Source organism: Scyliorhinus canicula, chromosome 16 (assembly GCF_902713615.1).
Source record: "Scyliorhinus canicula chromosome 16, sScyCan1.1, whole genome shotgun sequence".
Classification (NCBI taxonomy): domain Eukaryota; kingdom Metazoa; phylum Chordata; class Chondrichthyes; order Carcharhiniformes; family Scyliorhinidae; genus Scyliorhinus; species Scyliorhinus canicula.
In genome coordinates, this window is record NC_052161.1 from 112143543 (window position 1) to 112156687 (window position 13145).

General features: G+C 47.8%; 1 protein-coding gene across 1 annotated transcript in view; it reads left to right on the forward strand.

Annotated features, from left to right (window-relative positions):
* The window catches only part of igsf21a (immunoglobin superfamily, member 21a), a 337456-nt gene extending 327220 nt beyond the window's left edge, over window positions 1-10236 (forward strand). Inside the window, exons 8-10 of the mRNA XM_038822152.1 lie at window positions 5677-5869; window positions 6367-6405; window positions 9980-10236. Of these exons, the coding sequence (XP_038678080.1) occupies window positions 5677-5869; window positions 6367-6405; window positions 9980-10053 (306 nt within the window). The 3' untranslated portion in view covers window positions 10054-10236. The remainder of the gene's footprint in view (window positions 1-5676; window positions 5870-6366; window positions 6406-9979) is intronic.
* Window positions 10237-13145: the final 2909 nt, after the last annotated feature.

The following is a 13145-nucleotide window of genomic DNA, read 5'->3' on the forward strand; positions in this document are numbered from 1 at the left end:
CAGCCGAACCTGGTCCGCCACTCTCAGGTGTGTCTCCTGGAGCATGGCCACATCCGCCTTCAGCCCCTTCAGGTGCGCAAATACCCGGGCCCGTTTGACCGGCCCATTCAGCCCCCTCACATTCCAGGTTATCAGCCGGATCAGAGGGCTCCCTGCCCCCCTCCCCTGCCGATTAGCCATACCCCATCCCTTGCCCACCCCCGGCCAGCGTCCCCCGCTCTGCCAGTTTCCCACGGCGGCAACTCCCCCCCTCCAGAAGCCCCTACGTCCTCCAGCTCCTTCCTGACCATTTCAGCAGCAACCCGGTACCCCCCCCCCCCCCCCCCCCCCCCCCCCCAGGCTAGGACCCCTCCTAGCCGCTCCCCTCCCTCCATAGCACTCCTGTGAGCCAGCTAACATCTGCTGACCCCGGCGACTCCCGCCCTACCACCGCCTCCTCCCCACGTGAGACTACGCCTCCTCCATCGTGCCCGTCAATGGGTCCTCCCACCCCCCCCCCCCCCCCCCCCCCCCCCCCCGGCTCTTTGCGCGGGAAAAGAAAAGAGCCCGCAACGACCCGCGCTTCTCAGCCCCGACCCCGCGCCCACCATCTCCCAGCGCGGGAAACCCGCAGAAAGCCCGCGCTTTCGCCCTGCCTGGCCCCGCCTCCCCCAGGGCTACTCCCATTGTCAGTCCCCCCCATCAGCTCCCCGAATTCCCCGTTTATCCCTCTGCCCGAACCCGTCCACCCGACCCCTGCAGAAAAACCCATATAGAAAAGACAAATCAACATCACCCCACCCACCCTAAGGCCAACACACATCTTACATTAAACCAAGCAAATACAAATACAGTATTATACAGCATCCCCCATCTTAGACCCTCAGTTTGAGTCCAATTTCTCGGCCTGCACGAAGGCCCACGCCTCCTCCAGGGACTCAAAATAATGGTGCTGATCCTTATAGGTGACTCACAGACGCGCCGGCTGCAACATGCCGAACTTCACACTCCGTCTATGGAGCACCGCCTTCATCCGGTTAAACCCGGCCCTCCGCCTCGCCACCTCCGCACTCCAGTCCTGGAAGATCCGCACCTCCGTGTTCTCCCACTTGCTGCTCCGCTCCTTCTTGGCCCATCGGAGCACACACTCACGATCCACGAACCAATGAAACCACACCAACACCGCCCGCGGCGGCTCGTTCGGCTTGGGCCTCCTAGCCAGAATTCTGTGGGCCCCCTCTAACTCCAGGGGCCCCTGGAAGGACCCAGCCCCCATCAGCGAGTTTAACATAGTCACCACATAGGCCACTAGGTCCGACCCCTCCAGCCCCTCCGCGAGGCCCAGGATCTGCAAATTCTTCCTCCTCGACCGGTTGTCCAGCTCCTCGAACCGCTCCTGCCATCTTTTATGGAGCGCCTCGTGCATCTCCACCTTCCCCGCCACGGCCACGACCTCGTCCTCCCTTTTGGAGGCCTGCTGCTGCAGCTCCCGGATCGCAGCCCCCTGGGCTGTCTGAGTCTCCATCAGCTCCCTGTTAGTTACCTTCAGCGACTCCAGCAGCTCCAACTTCAGCTCCTGGAAGCAGCGCAGCAGAGTCGCCTGCTGCTCCTGGGCCCACTGCCTCAGCTCCTCAAGGCCTCCGCCGGCCGCCATTTTGTCTTCCTTCCCCCGCTTTTTCGGGGGTGCTTTCTCCGGTTTTCTCCTTACCCCACTCCTGGTCCGGACCATAGGACCGTTGGGGTCAACCCCTGACCTCTTCCCACGTCGGGATTTGCCGCCACAGCTCCGTTGGGGGCCCTGAAAAGAGCCCCAAAGTCCGTTCTCAGCGGGAGCTGCCGAATGTGCGGCTTAGCTCCTCATTGCCGCCACCGGAAGTCCTGGCTGAAGAAGTTGAGGGTCAGGCAGACTATGTTAGATTTAGAGGAGAGAGACCAGAACCTGAGGACTTACATGAGGGCTTGGAGGGGAAGTTCGGTGATCAGTAGTTTAGGGAAGAGGATTGAGGGAGCTCAGAGAGGGCATGAAGTTAGATAGGAGAGAAACTAGAGAAAGTTGTGAGTTCAAGGCTCGGGGAGGAGCAGGACTTCAGAGGGAGTTTGGCCTAATGGAAAGGAGAAGGGAAGAATGCAATAAATTGCATGGCTTTAATCTCAGTATCTCCATGAGTATCCGCCACTTGCTGTTGTAGGTGAGGGCAGAGGAAACAGGAGATGATTATGAGAAGATATTGGCAGCAGAGAAAATAAGCTAGAAGGTTATCTTGTGTTCCAGGATTATGTTGGATCAGTGAACAGACAAGAGCAGGACCTGATGGTGCTTTATGTGACCCAGCCAGATCTGGTTTAGTGAATGGCTAAAACAGTTATCCATCATATCTGTTCAAATCTATGTCCCTTAGCTTCATAGAATGAGGGTGAGGACCATACCAAAAGAAGGTCAGGATGAGAAAGAGAAATGGTTTTCATGGAGACTAAGGCATCAAAGGTGGAGATGCGAGTGTGGTCAAGCACATCAATAACTTCAAGAATGTCCTGTTGAACCGAGGTTCTGTTGCGATATTAAGAGTGCAGTTGAGGCAAATTTGGAGAGATTCTTTTTCCTGAGGGGCAGACACGAAAGGAAATAAAGTTGGAAAGGGGGTTGTGAATGGAGAACAAAATGAGGAAGGTATCATGCAGAGACGATCTTGCCTGTGACTGACATCATGGGAATAGAGATGCGAGATGGCAACGTCAAGGGGTGGCCGTGAATGTAAGTGGAGAGTTTCTTCTGGAGGGAGAAATCGAGGGAAGCCAGGAGGGCATCGAACTCAGAGCAGAAGGAACATGATGAATTGGGATGGAGGTCACACGGTGCAGAGTCACTGACCCTGGCTGACACAAGAGTTATCAGGTATTGCATGCGAGTGCTGCAATGTGAATGGTAGCAGCAGAGATGGAGCACTTCTTTCTATGGCCAATTGGAGCAAAACAGTGGACAGAGTAAGCAACCACTGGTGTATATTTTCCTGTCACCGTTCTTGGCATAAGGACAGCGCCAAGCTAAAAATCCGAGCTGGCCTTTCCATCCAAACTACCAGGATGATTTCCCAACTGCTGTCCAGTATGGGCCTTCTCCAGTCTTGGCAAGGATCTACAGCCAGATGTACAATGTAATTCCTCACTTGAGTATTTACCTGTGGCCAGCTGGCTGCCTGAAATCCAGCCCCTAGTATAAAGCGAGTGGATTCCAGAGCACCTGAAGTCAACACAAATAGAACAACCTCCACACAAAGCTAGTCTGCAGGAGGGGACCTTGAGGGCAGGCAGCAGGGAAATAATATAGAGAAGAAAAATCTGGAGCACCACTTCATGGTAAGCCAAGACAGCGGAACAAATCTGAATGCATTTGAAATTGTGACAGCCTGAGTTAGATACAACATTCAGAGAAAGCTTTTCATACAGAGCGATGAACATATGGATCATGGGATCCACATTGAGTGCACTCAAATGCTTCCCAGGGCACCAAATATTTGCATCATTCCCTCTTCAATTTCCTGCTGCTCGTCAGGATGACTCACTGTAGATGCAAATCCCGGCCATAGTTTGTTAGATTGGAAATCCGGATCAGAATTCACTTTGCTGCTGTGCAAGTATTAAAACAGTGCACCTAACTGCAGTTGTCGAAGGCCATTTACATTTCCATCGGTCCGTCAAAAATGTTGGCCTGTGTTCCAGGGAGGACAGGCATTTAAGTCCAGTAGTGCATCGCCCAAGAGACAAATGCGAAGTAGTCACTTTCGCCCAGATACAATGTCCCTTTTATAATGAGATGCCTGTCGACAGCACTCTTTCGCCTGCTCCAACTTCAGAAATGGTCAAGTGCATGGCAATTCAGCTGGAGGAGAGCGTCAGCACGAACTGAGAGTAGGTGACAGTTGTCAGTAGAGGCGAGGAAAGATGCAAGGGTGAGCGATGGACCACCAAATACTGGCAGGCGAGAGGGCAACATTGCCAGTGTGAGCAGGTAGGGACCGAGTGCATTGGTGCGAACTGAGAGAGAAGAATGCCAATGCAAATGGAGGGTGTGGTGATATGATCTGCATACTCGTCTGCCATTGGGCCAGAACGTCGGCTTACCATTGGCCCTGGTCGGTCATGTACCTCTCGACCGATTGGCCGAGAGGCTGAGTTAACCACGCCTCTATTAACGAGGTATAAATGCAGGAAGGTTAATGGGAGAAACAAACCTCTGAAAATTGGAGGAGGAAGTGAGAACTACTGAATCGGAGGGAGATGGTTAAATGGTATCATACCTGGTACTTCCCCGTTTTGTGTAGAAAAGTTACACAATAAGCAGCATACTTAATAACAAAGCCAACAAAAGGAGATTTATGAGCTGGATTTAAACATACGAATGCTACAACTGGTCTCCGAAATAGTGGAAGCCCAGTTATGTCAAGTCTCCAGAGAGCCTTATAGAGGCTATAACTTCCTGACAAGGCAGATGACATGCCCAGGGCAGTTCCTAGCGATTCCTCACTATGGAAGGATACTCAGTCTTGCAGAAGCAGCCAATGAGGTCAGATGTATAAACCGTTACAAGAATGCCTGTAGCTTCTCTCTGAAGAGGCACTTTAAAAATAAACTTTCAGATTGGTTCCTTTGCTTAGAACCAATTTGAGTAGTTCAAGGGTGAGTGAAGGGCCCAGGTAAATACCCCCACCCCCCACCCTTCCACCCGCCCCTCACCCCTCCGACCACAAGGGTGGATAGCCAGGTTTCTAGGTTCCTCGAGAATGCAACCACAAAAGATGCACCTGATCTGGTACTTGTACCAGCCTGACCCATGAAAGTGAAGTGCACGTCCACTGATCTCACTAACTCCAGCAGGGTCAGTGATAGAGGGCAAGAGAAGACATTCTTGGGGTGGGGGTATTGCTGGCAAGGCTAACATTTGCTGCCCATCTCCATGTGGCCTGTTGCAATGATGGTAGGTGGCTGCCTTCTCCAATCGATACAGTCCATGTGCTGAAGGTGCACAATGACGTTAGGTTGGGAGTTCCAGAATTTTTAATGGCAAAATAGGGAATAACAATTACTCAACCCAATGGCGCCTCCTTAATGATGGACGTTTGATCACAGCTATGAGATTGCCACCCCAAAGCTGTAGAATCCAGCTGGAATATCACTCTCTGCAAGATAAGAACATAAGAACTAGGAGCAGGAGTAGGCCATCTGGCCCCTCGAGCCTGCTCCGCCATTCAATTAGATCATGGCTGATCTTTTGTGGACTCAGCTCCGCTTTCCGGCCCGAACACCATAACCCTTAATCCCTTTATTCTTCAAAAAACTATCTATCTTTACCTTAAAAACATGTAATGAAGGAGCCTCAACTGCTTCACTGGGCAAGGAATTCCATAGATTCACAACCCTTTGGGTGAAGAAGTTCCTCCTAAACTCAGTCCTAAATCTACTTCCCCTTATTTTGAGGCTATAAATAGGAGGATAAGGGATACAAGCTCTGTGAATATGGAACCAACTATCAGTGTAAGGAAATTCTGCTTCGTGCAGTGGTTACCACCACACTCTCACCCACACATTCCTCCATTCTTGTGTCCACCGTCCCAAACTTCTTGGAAGATTTAAGCTTCTGCAACGTTGTATCTCAGGAATTTAAGGACAACTTGATATTTGCCGCACTTTGTGCCTTAACAGAATGATGTTTTTCCGGAACCTCTCTTTACGTGGACCAGAGTGGGAGGGCGTTTATTGGATGGAAGTGTTGAGTACGATGGGAAAGAGCTGGTGTTGGAGAGAGTGCCGGCAGAGCTGAATGGGTCCATGTACCGTTGTACCACCCAGAACCCTCTGGGGTCAACAGACACTCATGCCAGGCTCATCATTTTCGGTAAGTGCGAACATAATACCGGCTGCGGTTGAACGTAACAGCATCTTATCTTTGCCCCGCCTTCTTCTCCTGGAAGCACTGGCTTCTGTCTGGTTACCATTCCATGGCAATTATTTGGTGCCTCACCCAAGTGGCTTTAATGCTTTAGCATAAATTGGCAGACTGTTCAGTCAGCATCACCGCCAAACACTGCTTGTTCTCACTCAACATCCAGGCAAGGACATTTTTCTGAAGAAGTCACTGGATAGTGGTTGGGACCAAGAAACCCAGTTAACTTCCCTCCTCCCTACCATCGGGCCCACTAAGGCCATTTGCAATACCCGATCACTGAGATCAGACGAAGGATCAGGCCAGGTGTCTGTCTCATGGTGAACCAGCGGGGAGCACAGTCATCTACTGTTTAAATAGTCCTCTCTTGCTTCACACTAATTACTGGCCCTCCCCATTCAACAATATGCATATGTTCTCCTTACTTGCTTTACGTTTTCATCTTTCAGAAAATCCAAGCATTCCTAAAGGCACTGATGATAAAAGTGGTGAGTTTATTCATTTTTAAAATTATTTTTAAATTCTGTGTGAGTCCCATCAATAGCTGAGCTACGGGCAAGTGATGGGTGGGATAGGGGGGAATTGGATCAAATTCCAATTTGAGCCCAGATCTCACTGGTTCAACCTGTACCCTCAGTGATCAAGGACAGAGACAAAGTGGGGGATCTCCGCAGGAGGGAGAACTGAGCTGGGCACTGGGGAATGACGACTTATCTGATCTAAAGTCCAAAATCCAAAATGTAAAAACTGGTGACCAAAACAAAGTGACCTGAGCCACCGGAATTCTCTGGCCGTTGGGGTTCTCAACTGCCCCCGGGAGCGTACTCCCTGCCCTCGGGTTTCCCGGCGGCATGGGGTGGTTTCAATGGGAAATTGGGAATCAATTCATCAATGGGAAGAAAGAACCCCACCACCAGCGAATGGCGCGCCACCGTGAAACAGATGGCTGGGGGACTGGAGAATCTAGCACCTGATGCTTTTGGGGGCAAAGTTACCCAACACTTAAACATTTGGAGGTCTCAGAATAATTGCGTAGGGAAGGGAAAGGTGATTCATGAGCCCACTCTGGCTCTACTGCTGAATGTCACAGCCATGGATATTAATCATTCTTCTTTGCTTAAATAGTCTCCATTGCTCATAACAGATGCATTGGCGCAAATGTAATTTGTGCGCTGTATGCATTGGGCGGTTCATACATCAGTGGTCCACCTCAGCGCTGTATAATTCCAAATACACTCATGTATTTTTTCGGTATAGTATTTATTGTGCATTGTCTTACGTGATCCTCAAACTAGTGTTATGGGCCAGGGTTTAGAGAACCCCAAAGTGTATCATGGAGTTCACCTGACCCACAACTTTTACTAGATTGTGGCACAGGGAGCACACAACCCACTCTACAGGTGTGGTAAAGCAGAAATGGGAAAGTATTTTTTTAAAGCAAAACAATGTTTATTCTATGAACTCAAGTTAACCTTTTCAAAACATACAGTGAACATCTTAGCAACCATTAATTCAAATACAACCCCCAAAGAATACAACACTAAGTAATCCATTAAGCTTTCCTTTAAACATCCATCAGAATTAAAACACCTTTTACCAGAAGCACATCAGGTTAAAGTCACTACTGTTATTAGTTTTAAATCACCAGGATCGATTTACAGTCTTTAGATAACAGAGAGGCTCTAATATACCTTCTGGCTGTGACTGCAGCTATCCAGCTCTGAAAACGAAACTAAAACACAGCCGGCAGCAAACAGCCTAAAATGAAAGTAAAAAAGCTGACAGACAGCCCAGCTCCACCCACTCTCTGACCGCACTGCAGTAATAAACAGCCATTTCTTAAAGGTACTCTCACTACAGATACTTATATACACACCCATTTATAAACACCCATTTCTTAAAGGTACTCTCACATGACACTAGCGGGACATGACCAAGCACCATAAACCCCTTGCTTCGGCTTTCAGTCTGTTTCTGCCCACGAAGATCATTCAACCTTGCCCGGCTTGTCTTTACCTGAATTCTCCATGTGGCTCTAAAATCGAGAATTGCAATAAATAACTGTACCATAACAATGTACAGACAGCCCAAAGGAACCAGTACCATGGAGCACAGTGCGAGAGGAGTGACAAACAGCCAATTAAACGCGATCAGATAAACCCCATAATGTTACAGTGGGACGACAGAACTCACTCGCCATGCATGCAAATTGTAATTGTCGCTCCTGGTTAGCTCAGCTATCACGTACCTAAATCAGCAGAGAATCACAATTGGGTAGAGAGGGAACTGAGCCATGATCGGTAGCAGAATGGTTAGCACCGTTGCTTCACTGCGCCAGGGTCCCAGGTTTGATTCCCAGCTTGGGTCACTGTCTGCGTGGAGTCTGCACATTCTCCCCGTGTCTACGTGGGTTTCCTCCGGGTGCTCCGGTTTCCTCCCACAAGTCCTGAAAGACAGCGCTGTTTGGTAATTTTGACATTCTGAATTCTCCCTCTGTGTACCCAAACAGGCGCCGGAATGTGGCGACTAGGGGCTTTTCACAGTAACATCATTGCTGTGTTAATGTAAGCCTACTTATGATCTTAATAAAGATCAATGTTATTATTATGAGAAGTCAAATTATTTGATTACATTTTAACAAAAAGTAGCAACAGTTTAATTTATCTGAGATCATTCATCTCAACTGGTCAGGGAGAGCAGTTGAACAGTCCAATCAGATTTTAGTTGAACTGTATAAGTGCCTTAAAGGGACAGTCCATGTTATACAAAATCCCTCATAAGACCATAAGTCATAGGAGCAGAATTAGGCCCCATCGGCCCATCAAGCCCATTCAATAATGGCTGATATTTTTCTAATCCACATTCTCCGGCCTTCGTCCCATAACCCTTGATCCCATTATTGATCAAAAACATACCTATCTCTGTTTTAAAGACACTCAGTGATTTTGCCTCCACAGCCTTCTGCGGCAAAGAGTTCCACAGATTCACCACCCTCTGTCTGAAGAAATCCTCCTCATCTCTGTTTTAAAGGATCGTCTCTTTAGCCTGAGATTGTGTCCTCTGCTTCTAGTTTTTCCTACACGTGGAAACATTCTCTCCACGTCCACTCTATCCAGGCCACGCAGTATCCTGCAAGATTCAATAACATCCCCCCTCATCCTTCTAAACTCCGAAGAGTACAGACCCAGAGTTCTCAACCGTTGCTCATACGACAATTTCTTCATTCCAAGGATCATTCTTGTGAACCTCCTCTGGACGCTTTCTAAGCCTGCACATCCTTCCTTAGATACGGGGCCAAAACTGCTCACAATACTCCAAATGGGGTCTGACCCGAGCCTTATATAGCCTCAGAAGTACATCCGTTCTTGTATTCTAGCCCTCTCAATATGAATGCTAACATTGCATTTGCCTTCCTAACTGCCTACTGAACCTGCACATTAACCTTAAGAGAATCTCATGGTATGAATTTTCCTCAAACCAGTCCTTATATTTTCATTTTCATTTCATTATACGCCTCTCTAGAGAAGACCATCAAAATATGAACCCTCTTTCCCCTTTTCCTTTATAATATGGGTTATTATATATAATATTTTTTTTTTTAAATTTAGATTACCCAATTATTTTTTCCAATTAAGGGGCAACTTAGCGCGGCCAATCCACCTACTCTGCACATTTTTGGGTTGTGGGGGCGAAACCCACGCAGACACGGGGAGAATGTGCAAACTCCACACGGACAGTGACCCAGAGCCGGGATCGAACCTGGGACCTCAGCGCCGAGAGGCGGTTGTGCTAACCACTAGGCCACCGTGCTGCCCTATTATATATAATATAATGTGCATGTCAGATTGTTAGGAGCAACCCCAAGGGTGGCCCGCTTAGAGTTTGATGGAAATAGCTGAAGTAAATAAGGTTGAGTTATGTCAGTAAGAATTGAAAATCAAAGCAAGGTCAGACGATGTTCTTTATTAAATCTGCCTATGGTTGTCAATTTATTTTATCCACACTGCCTGGCCATCTAATAATGCAATAAGCCAAGAAAATGAATTTTGATTCTGATTTCAGGTGCATCATCATGCAACAAAAGTGTCAAACTCGCCTTAGCGATGATCCTAGCAGTCATATTGGATTTAACGTGAAAGATCGTCAAGGAGCTGAGGGAGAAATTATCCATCCTGCCATTGCACATCATAAGATATTTTTATTTTAATGTTTTTCTTTATCAAGGTCTGGATGTTCCACTTACTGTAGGGTTTATTCACTTGAAAATTGTCTCATTGCTTCATGTGTTCCTGAATAAAGGTTCCATCTGTTTAAAAGATGCCCTGATCCTTGCTATCTGCTATGGGAAGTCTGTGATACACAGCAACGAACATGGATTCATACTTTGCCCTTTGACAAGGGCGTTAGAATATATAAAAGGAAAGGGTGGGCAAAAGACATCCAGACAATGGCGAAGATTTATACACCATCTACCCATCATAGAACCACACAATCTCTATGTAGAAGGAGAAAATGAAACTGCAGTCAATACAGAGACGACGCATGAAACCTCTGTCTAAAACTCAGAGGAGACCGCGTCCTTTAACTCTTCACGACCACATCTAATGAGGGTTCCATCCCGGCCCCGGGTCACTGTCCGTGTGGAGTTTGCATATTATCCCCCCATGGCTGCATGGGTTTCACCCCCACAACCCAAAGATGTGCAGGCTAGGTGGATTGGCCAAGTTAAAGTGCCCCTTAATTGGAAAGAAGTGAATTAGGTAATTCACAAAATACATTTAAGGGGCAATTTGTCCATCCTGCCAGAAATGTCCTTTTATCTGAAGAATTTGTCAAGGTCGTGTTTAAAGGACTGTCGGATAATGTTACAAAGTATGGTAAACTGAAACAGGCACTGCCCGAAGTGATGGACTTGGATGACCGAAGGAATAGTCAAATAGGTAAATTTTGAGAAGACGCCAAAAGCAGTGTGAGAGAAGGTATGAAGTGGAGGGATTTCAAAAATCTCTCACAAAGGAGAAAAAATTTGCCCTGGTTTATATATGTTCCATTCCAGTTTCTTCCCACACCTAGTGGTGCACTGGGGAAGACTTTCTGCCTGTTACCATCACCAGTAATCGCCGGAACAGGTAGCTAGTCTTTCGCCAGGGTGGTACCACTCCACGTCAAGCATGGCTGACCAGGAGTGTCTCCTGCTCTTACCGCCCGCGACTGGTGCATTTGGAAGAATTTGCAGGTTGATACTCAACCTGTTTTAATGTGTTATGAACCCACCTTCCTTGGCCATCATGTCCTGCGGTGAGATTTGAACCAGAAGCATCTAGCTCTTGTTAGGGGTTCCACCCACTACGCTGCAAGACCTCATTTATACATGTTACCACATTAGAAGTGAATCATTTTTTAAAAATAAATTTAGAGTGCCCAATTTTTTTTCCAATTGAAGGGCAATTTAGCGTGGCTGATTCACCTACCCTGCACATCTTTTTGAGCCCCACGCAGGGAGAATGTGCAAACTCCACACAGTGACCCGGGGCTGGGATGGAACCTATGTCCTCGGCGCCGTGAGGCAGCAGTGCGACACCCATGCTGCTGCTGTTAATGATTCATGAGTTTCCTCTGGTTGGACAGAAATATTTGATCTCAAGAAAATTACCAGGCAAGTGGCCACTTTGGAATGATTCGCGATATGAATGGTTCTGATTGTGAGGCCACCTCTTTAAACTTAATTAAATCATTTTGCGAAACTGCATTTATGTATGAAAGGCTGAGTGCCCATATCCTGTGTCATATCTGTCAAGTGTCTCAGATTGAGTTTGCAAATATGTTGCTCACAAAAATGCCTGGTATCAAACTCCTTGTTTGATGCCTGTTACCCGCAAGGGCATTTGCATTCCTGTGTAACCCAGATAGTGTGTTCATGGCCATTATTATATATTGCTACTCATCATGCACAGCAGGTTAATTTGTTTTTTAGCATTGCATCACTGGATAACAAATAATAAACATGCCAGATGGTTAAACATGTTTTTCAATTGCCATGCCACACACGTCAATGGACTAAATGGCGTCCTTCTGTGCTGGTATGACCTTCCGATACCAAATTTTGTGGCAGGGTTAGGAACCCAGCAGGTACAAAGGTCTGAGCTGATCGGCTCAGTGCCTTTTCTCTTTAGGCCATAGGAAGATCTCGTTGCTTAAGGCATTTTGAAATAAAGCTTCGGTTGCCATTCTGGTTGGTTACTTTACAGCTCGTGAGAGAGGAGATATTGATTAAACAATCATGCTTCTGTGGGCCCTTTGGGCTGGATCTAACCATGGGCAAGATGTCATTCCGCTAAAAACGTAAGAAAGCCTTGCATTTGTCACTCAATCGGCACCACAAAAGTAGATTATCATGTTGTTATGACATTGATTCAGTGGGAGCTTGCTGTGTGCAAATGGGCTGTGTTGTTTCCAGCAGTGACTACAATTCACAAGCAATTCATTGGCTGTAAACTACTTTGAGAGGTCTAGTCGTTATGAGAAATGCTATGAAAAGGCAGCACTGTGGTACAGTGGTTAGCACTGCTGCTTCACAGCATCAGAGATCTGGCTCAGTTCCAGCCTTGGGTGACAGTCTGTGTGGAGTTTGCATTTTCTCCCCGTGCGTTTCCGCCTGGTGCTTCTGTTTCCTCTCAGTCACGAAAGATGTGAAGGTTAGGTGGATTGGCCATGCTAAATTGCCCCTTAGTGTCCAGGGTTGTGCAGGTTAGAACATAGAACATAGAACAGTACAGCACAGAACAGGCCCTTTGGCCCTCAATGTTGTGCCGAGCCATGATCACCCTACTCAAACCCACGTATCCACCCTATACCCGTAACCCAACAACCCCCCCCTTAACCTTACTTTTATTAGGACACTACGGGCAATTTAGCATGGCCAATCCACCTAACCCGCACATCTTTGGACTGTGGGAGGAAACCGGAGCACCCGGAGGAAACTCATGCACACAGGGGGAGGACGTGCAGACTCCACACAGACAGTGACCCAGCCGGGAATCGAACCTGGGACCCTGGAGCTGTGAAGCATTTATGCTAACCACCATGCTACCCTGCTGCCCCTGTTAGGTAGGGTTACTGAGTTAGGGCGGGTGTGTGCCTAGGTAGAGTGCTTTCTCGTAGGGTTGGTGCAGACTTGACGGGCCGAATAGTGTCATTCTGCAGTGTAGGGATTCTAAGGGGCGACATG